The sequence below is a fragment of the Diadema setosum genome, chromosome 22 (genome assembly GCF_964275005.1).
Source record: "Diadema setosum chromosome 22, eeDiaSeto1, whole genome shotgun sequence".
NCBI lineage: Eukaryota > Metazoa > Echinodermata > Echinoidea > Diadematoida > Diadematidae > Diadema > Diadema setosum.
In genome coordinates, this window is record NC_092706.1 from 24821663 (window position 1) to 24829234 (window position 7572).

Sequence of the window (7572 nt, forward strand, 5' to 3'; positions counted from 1 at the left end):
CTTTGTATTTTCTTCATACAATTCATGCTGCTGTGAAGCTTTTTTTTCCCCTTTTGGTTTATTTTTTGAATGCAGCATAACAATAATTCTACAATGCAGATGATGAAAAGTAAAAGCAACATTTTATGTGCTGCATCTATTCTCCCTTTTACAGTGCGCTGCTCTTTCTTGGGGCTCTGTTCGTGATTGCTGCAATATCAATCTTTGCTAGATCCATCCCAGATCTTATATCTTCTACGGAGACAAGTAATGTAAGTATAGCAGGAAGATGGTGGGGAGAATATGCAAAAATAAAAGTGTTTAATTTTTACTTGAATTATCTAGAAAGTCTTGTTCAAAATATGACCATCATTGCATGTTTTTCACGCCAGGTCACTTCTTGTAGAAAGTATGTTTTTTTTTAAGCAGCAAGCAATAATTATATCCAGCAAGTTTTCATAATAGATGTCCTTTCCACATTCACAAGTCTTTCCCTGCATTTGATGTGAGCATCTATTTCAAACCACAATCTGAAAAACAAAAGTGGAGACTGTACACGTACATACAATTTTGGTGGCTACAAGGTTGTGTGTCATTGAGAATTGCGTTCATTTTTGTTTCGTTCAATTAAGAAGCCTGTCTTTCAGCTGGAATTAGTCAGTACTGCATGACTTTTGTATTCATAATGAGAAAAGACCCAGGCATTACTATACCAGAGTCAGTGGAACCTTGAATCGAGGTTAAAGGTAGGGGATACCTTTTACAGAACTCCCAAAATGCAGCAAAACATTAAATATGAACCTCAGGGGACTTGTTTAGGCCACTGCTTAGAAATTTGGAAGTCAACAGTTATCTACAATTTGAATAATGCACAAAACTCAACTACTCAGTAGTTCTGTGTGTCAGCCACACTTAAAGCCTTTTTGTTGCAGTCTTCTGTATTTTTTATCTATAAACACAAATCTAAAAGTATAAGAGCTGATGTAATAACATATAGAATGTGTGGCAAGAATGTATATAGAAATGTTTGTAAGTTTTGATGAACTTTATTCACAAAATATACATGATGGACACACATGCAGTGCATGGGTCTGCAAAGGTAGCCTAGTATTGTACTGGAATTTACGGTGAGCCCCGAAAAAAATTCAATTCAAAATCTAACGGTCAATAAAAATGTACTAAATGTTACCGTCCACTTTCAATACTTTATGGGAGTTTCTAAAATGATACTCTCTTCAACATACCACTGTATTTATACAACTCTTCATTTAAGGCATGCAAATGGGATTCCCTACCTTTAAGTTTTAGGAAGATGATGATACTGAATATGATGGCTTTTTGTATAGTGTTCACATCATCAGCCTTGGAAGGGTGCTCATGGAAATTGATCTAGAATGTCTCTCAACTCCACCTGTTCAGTCAGTATAATTGTTATGATGTACAACCGAAGGATATTTAATTGTCATTATTCTGAGTCAGGAGTGACTATTAAAATGCCTTTAATATGTTTCTTTTTTTTTTCTTTTTCTTTTTCTTTTTCTTTTTTTCTAATAGCAAGCTACATGAGTGCATGTTAAGGGCCAAACACCTTTATCAGAATTGATCCCAGACAGGCGATAGTGTTTTATGTTATAGGAAGGATAGTCTGGTGTGATGTAAAATTTAGTAGTAATACACACCATAACTCCAGGATATACACTATTATCTGATGCTCTTGAAAGTAGAGCCAGGTGCTAACATCATCCGCGTTTTCTTGAAATGGAGTGGGTCCTTAATTGTGGTATAATTGTGAGTTTGTTAAAGGGAATGGCTCAATGCATCAACATCTTTTGTAATTAATTGTGTGATTTAATTTAGGCTCTTATGATTCTTGTTCTCCCTGGCACAGAATTCTTCTTCTGAACAATAGTGATCATAAAGAGGGACCCAATTGTTTTAATTGGCATTCTGATCTGTGTGTTCTACATCTTGATTTCACATACCTGTGTTACAAGTCATGCAATAGACTTTTTTTGTGAGTGGAGAGCAGCGGAGAACAAGAGTCTGAAGGTCAATTACATAGTTTGAGAGCTGTTCAGTTTCTACTCAGTGTTGTTGACGCTGTCTGTCTGGCGACCGCTACATGAAATAATTCTATGATCATTTGATAAGGTGACAGAGCAAGTGTTATGTAAGAAACCATGTGCACTTCTGCTGACATGTCTTCTTAAAATTCTGACTAGGTGATGGAGTAAGTGTGCAATGTAAGAAATATTATGTAATTCCATTGACATTTCTTCAAAATTCTGACTGCAGGGTTTCTGGCTTATTCTACTGGCTGGCATCAGCATGGCAATCTGCATTCTTCTGGCTGTATCAAAGTTTATCATCGCTCGTAAACTAGACAGCAAAAGTATTCTTTCAGATGGTAAGTACAGAGAGACAGACAGACAGACAGACAGACAAACAAACAAATAAACCCAAAGGAATTCCAATATCGTAATTACAATTGAGAGCAAGAGGCAGTGTTTATTAATTTCTTATCAATGCAAAATGTACATGAATCTACATGTAATGAATAGAGCTTTTTACCAAAATAAGAAAAATACATATTTATACATATATTGTGCTCCAGAAATATTTCTATATTGACTCATTTCACAATACATTTGATATTATTGCTTCCTTATATGTCAGCCACATCAAATGAAAAAAACAAACAAACAAACAAACAAAACTGCAGAATAAGAGATATGGTACATTTACATTGTACTTGGCAAACAAATGCAAGCATTTTACACAAATTAAAGTTGTTTCTTTGATATGAAGAAGACACTTGTGCAAGTACTAAAATGATAACTTCGAAATTATATTCAGTATTTTGTGTCTGTGAAGTTAGCTCAGCATGATGTCTCATTCTTACAATTAATCATGTATCAAGAGTGTGATATCCATCTACAATGTACATCATGTAATGAATATAATGTATTCACAAATCTGTTCGATTACTTATGGAATCATGTCTGAAAGATGATATTACATCAAGACTTGGTATAATGACTTGACTGGAATTTCTTCCCTTTGCAAAAAAAAAAAAAAAAGAAAAGAAAAAGAAAAGAGAATAGCTGTAGTTTACATGCACAGCAAAGTAGCAAGACAAGCATCATACTGTATGTTAACCCGTAGAGGATGGTTTGATTTTGCTACAACATGGATTTCCCATAGGCACCTGCCCGAGTATACTCGGGACTCGTCCTCAATGGGTTAAAAAATTATATTATGTTGACAGACAAAAAGTTCAAAGAAAAAAATAGTAAGTGGATGGTTGGCACGGTAACAGCTTTTATTTGCCCCCTTCAGGTTACAGCTCCCTCGCTGGTGCCATCACGACTCTAAGCATGTTGATTAGTAGCATTGTCATCAGTGAACAGCCATCTGTCTGGTATCTAGACGAAGTGATTGGCCTCATCGTTGGTCTCCTGCTCTGCTTCTACGGCATCAAGTATGTACTATGATGATGTAGAAGTCTTAAAGTACAATTCTAAACCAGAAATAACTTGATTTAAAAAAAAAAAAAGACACAGACAACCTACAGTTGAAATGTTAATGGCATTAAACTACAAAGAAGGAAGTTATGAACTGTTGAAAATTAGCTACTTTTTGCAAAACAGTTTAGACAGGGTTTTACATAATATGCAAATGAGTGAGCTGATGATGCCATCAAGACACAATTTCCTACTGATCATGTCCACAACAACAACAACAGCAAAAGTCTTAAAGTCTAAAACATAATGTATTTCAAAACAGTGATCCAGTCAAAATTGTTCGTAGATGGGGATGTACAGTGTAGGTAATGATTTGTGACCGGCGACAACGGTTTCAGGCAAAAGTCGGGCATTTTGAAAATTCACTTTTTCACTGAATCACATTGCCCATTTCCTAAGCTTTGCATTGATATAAAACACTTGCATTCTTCGGCACCATAAGTGGGCATGGAAAACGAAATAAAATGTACTTTTTAAGTTGTTAGCATGACAAAATTGCGAGAAAACAGGCTTTGAAGATTCACCTCTTTCTCAAAGACAATGTCCGAGCGGCGATGCCAGGTGAGAATCACCCATCCGTACGATGGTGCCAATCGATGTTAAGCTCCGCCTCTAGCAACCACATCGCCTTCTGATTGGCTCACTGAGAGAGTCAAATTTCCCGGGCACTCTTCCTAGCAGCTCAGTGTATGGAGCCGAAAAACAATGCGGTTCGCTCGGGTTTGTTTTACCATTACGTCTTTCAAGATGGCGGATACGATAATTGCAAGTATGGTGTACATGTGTATGGTGCACGCATTACGCAATGGCATCCACACGCCATGACCATGTGCATGTAACAGGAGCGGGTGGCGAATCCACACATTTACAAATCGCGTTTTCATTGTTGTCGATTTGACTTTATCATTGCCGACCCTTTTGAAGGCAGATAAATGACAGTGCTGGCAAAGGTCATGCTTCCTGTTTGTTTTGCTTTTACAAGCCGTGCATATGTTGCCTTGTTTGGTGATGCATTATATTAAAACAAACAAACAAACACGGCTCGTTAGTTTCGTGCGATCTTGATGTGTAGTATTTGAATATAACTGGTTTCATGTGACCTCTCCTTTCCTCTCATCTACCTTCCCTTGAGTCAGTCTGCTGTCATAATTTTTACTACATGTACAAGTAGACTATTGGTTTTTTTTTCTTTTCACACGATTATGTCGTGCTACATATATGATATTTGTTTCACTTCCGTTGTCGAACATTGCGGTAGAATAGTTTGGATAGAAAGCCAAACGAAGAGCACGCACTACAGCGCATAAACCACTATAGCAAGAACAATGGAGCATGTAATCACATGCACGCGTGGACAAAGCATTCCCCAAACACTGCAACTGGTGTCTCCGAAAGCCGAATTATGTAAATGTGCGCGACGCACCAGCCAATCGCATGCGAGACCTTGCGCCGTAGCAACACAGGGGATATTGGCGCGGCGTTCGAAAGAAGCTCGAAAGTGACGAGTACGATCCAACATAGGGTGCTGAAAATTCCATTTACGATAGGAAAAACGTAGTCTTATGCTACGAAATTTAGTGTAGATGTAGAAAACATATCAAAGATTCGATTTTTGCAAAAAACCCAAATCGACAAAAATAATGGTAAAGATCTTTGTACCCCGCCTAGGAGGAAATTTGCTATTGCGACTTTTGCCTGAAACCGTTGTCGCGGGTCACATTTGTTAGTGGGCCATAGTGGTTTGGTCAAAAGAAAAAAAAGAAGAATCACATATTCCATAGTCTTCAGGAATGACAGTTCACATACATATTCCATGGTCTTCATGAATGACGCTTCACAATTTACAGTCTATCCCCCCCCCCCCCCCATCTTCCCGTAATTGCACTGTCCATCCAAATGCTTGCTGATGCCTGGATCCCTTTTGTCCACCCTGTTTCTTTTTTAGGCTGCTTGTCGACGTGTTGCAATATGCAGACATGAAGGGCGCCCTCATTGATTGTCTGAGACCAGCGAAATGAGAGGAGCATCTTGACAAGGGGCTGTAAAAGATCTAAGAAGAAAAGTGTCCTGCCATAATGGTGATGCGCCCATCAATGAAAAGTCTTCCACTTTTCTATTGGTATCATCAATAAACCATCAGGAGCAATGAATTTCTATATGATGGACCTGTAGTTGCCATGACAACCCACTATATTCTCTGCCACATCCCGTGCCAATTGTACTATAGTAAAACAAGATAATCATTTACATGGCACGATTGAAATCTTCGCGAATTGGAGCCAACGGCCTTTTTTCGTGGCATGAAATTTTCGTGAGTTGCCTCTAACATTCAATGCATATAGTGTAGACAAGAACTTTACATGCATTTCAATTTTGTGAATCTTGGCTCTTACAAAACTCGTGAAATTAAAATGCACGCGAACATTCCTTGATTACAGTATCAGTTGTGTTTTTTGTAAAGTCTAGAGAACAGTTTTGTAACAGCCATGTCAGCTGGTATCCATTTGAGTGTGCTGTTATCTGCATGGTCACAAGCTGCCTGAACTTTTGCAACTTGAAGCATGAACATGTACTGCATACCTGTTAGCAGGTATACTACTAAAGCTGTTAATGAATATCTATACCCTAAAATTTCTGTGACAAAGATGCAAGCCTAGATTGCATGCGTGCCAAAGTAACATGGTTAATACTACTTGTCAAGTTTTACAGAAATCACTGTCCAGCTCTTCCACTGAGACTTTTGTCCATGATGTTAAAGGGATCATATAGTTTTGGTTGAGCCCTAATTTCAGGTTTCTAACATTTTTTGGTGAGATAATGAGAAGCCTCTTATGAAATATGAAAGGGCATATGATTTCAAGAATGATTCAACATTTATTTCATGAAAATTGCTATTGAAATGGCTGAGGTGTCCAAAATAAGCAACCCTAATAAAATTGACAGGCCATGACTTTTTTTAGATATCTCAGCCATTTCAAAACTAATTTTCATCAAATAAACTTTTGATTCCCCTTAGAATTGTATGTTCTTTAACATTTCATAGAGTGGTTTCTAAATATCTCCCAAAACATTACAAGCTGAATCCACACCTCAACCAGTACTGTACGGTCAATTTAATAATTTGCAGCCTGTTGCTAACCTTGTAGCATGTCATTGATTCAGGAGTAAAAATAGAGATGCCTTTAATAGTGAATGCAGGTGTAGGCAGATACAAGTCTTCCCGTTTTGCTTGCTTGTATATAGTTTAAAATGAAGTTCCCTCTAAACACACACACATACACATGTGAATACAGGTGTGTGATTGTCCTTATGTTAAAATGTGTGCATAAATATTTATGTCTATATACTCGTATTTATAATTGATAGATACATGAGCAATACAGTACATTGTACTTGCATGCAGATATGTAGAGGTATGTGTGTGTAATTTGTCATCACATAAATGAAAAAAAAAATAGTAATATATATGTATTTTTTTTATCTTATCAGGAGCATCATTTTTTGACAGGCCCTTCTATTTTCCAACGAAGTATCTGCATACCACGTGGAAAATTGTCGCTCTACCTATAGACATGCTTTGTAAAACATTCTCACTCACTTTCCAAACAAAGTCAATATTTTCCACCATTACCTTTTGCTGAAAGGGTATAGTTCATCAGTTTAACTTGTCAGCTATTTCACTTTGTATGTAGTCAGACCTTGCTGTAAATAATTGAGATTCCCATTTGGTGCTATCTATAAATTGAATGATACATGTACTGGTACTTTTGTTGACAAGGAAAACAAAGGCCTTCTTGGAAAAAGAAAACAACAACAACAGCTTGTAAATGGTGTCATGTTTGCTGATTTGATGCTACATATAGTCGACATCGTTAGATTATTGCTCTTGTACTTTGCAGCAACGTTTTATTAACATTCTCAAAATGCTTTTGTAGGAAAAAGTGGAAATGATGGTACCTGCAACAGCAATAGCTGTATGTCATTTTGTGTGAATACCCTGTTGAAAAATAAGACGACCAATTTTATGTTGGTACACATGAATTTTCAGACTTTAGATAATGGTATGTCT

The 7572-nt window shown here is 37.1% G+C and overlaps 1 protein-coding gene across 1 annotated transcript in view; it reads left to right on the plus strand.

Annotated features, from left to right (window-relative positions):
• The window catches only part of LOC140245000 (transmembrane protein 163a-like), a 37755-nt gene extending 31396 nt beyond the window's left edge, over window positions 1-6359 (plus strand). The window contains exons 8-11 of the mRNA XM_072324592.1: window positions 155-251; window positions 2275-2386; window positions 3319-3460; window positions 5449-6359. Of these exons, the coding sequence (XP_072180693.1) occupies window positions 155-251; window positions 2275-2386; window positions 3319-3460; window positions 5449-5521 (424 nt within the window). The 3' untranslated portion in view covers window positions 5522-6359. The remainder of the gene's footprint in view (window positions 1-154; window positions 252-2274; window positions 2387-3318; window positions 3461-5448) is intronic.
• The last annotated feature ends 1213 nt before the right edge of the window (window positions 6360-7572 follow it).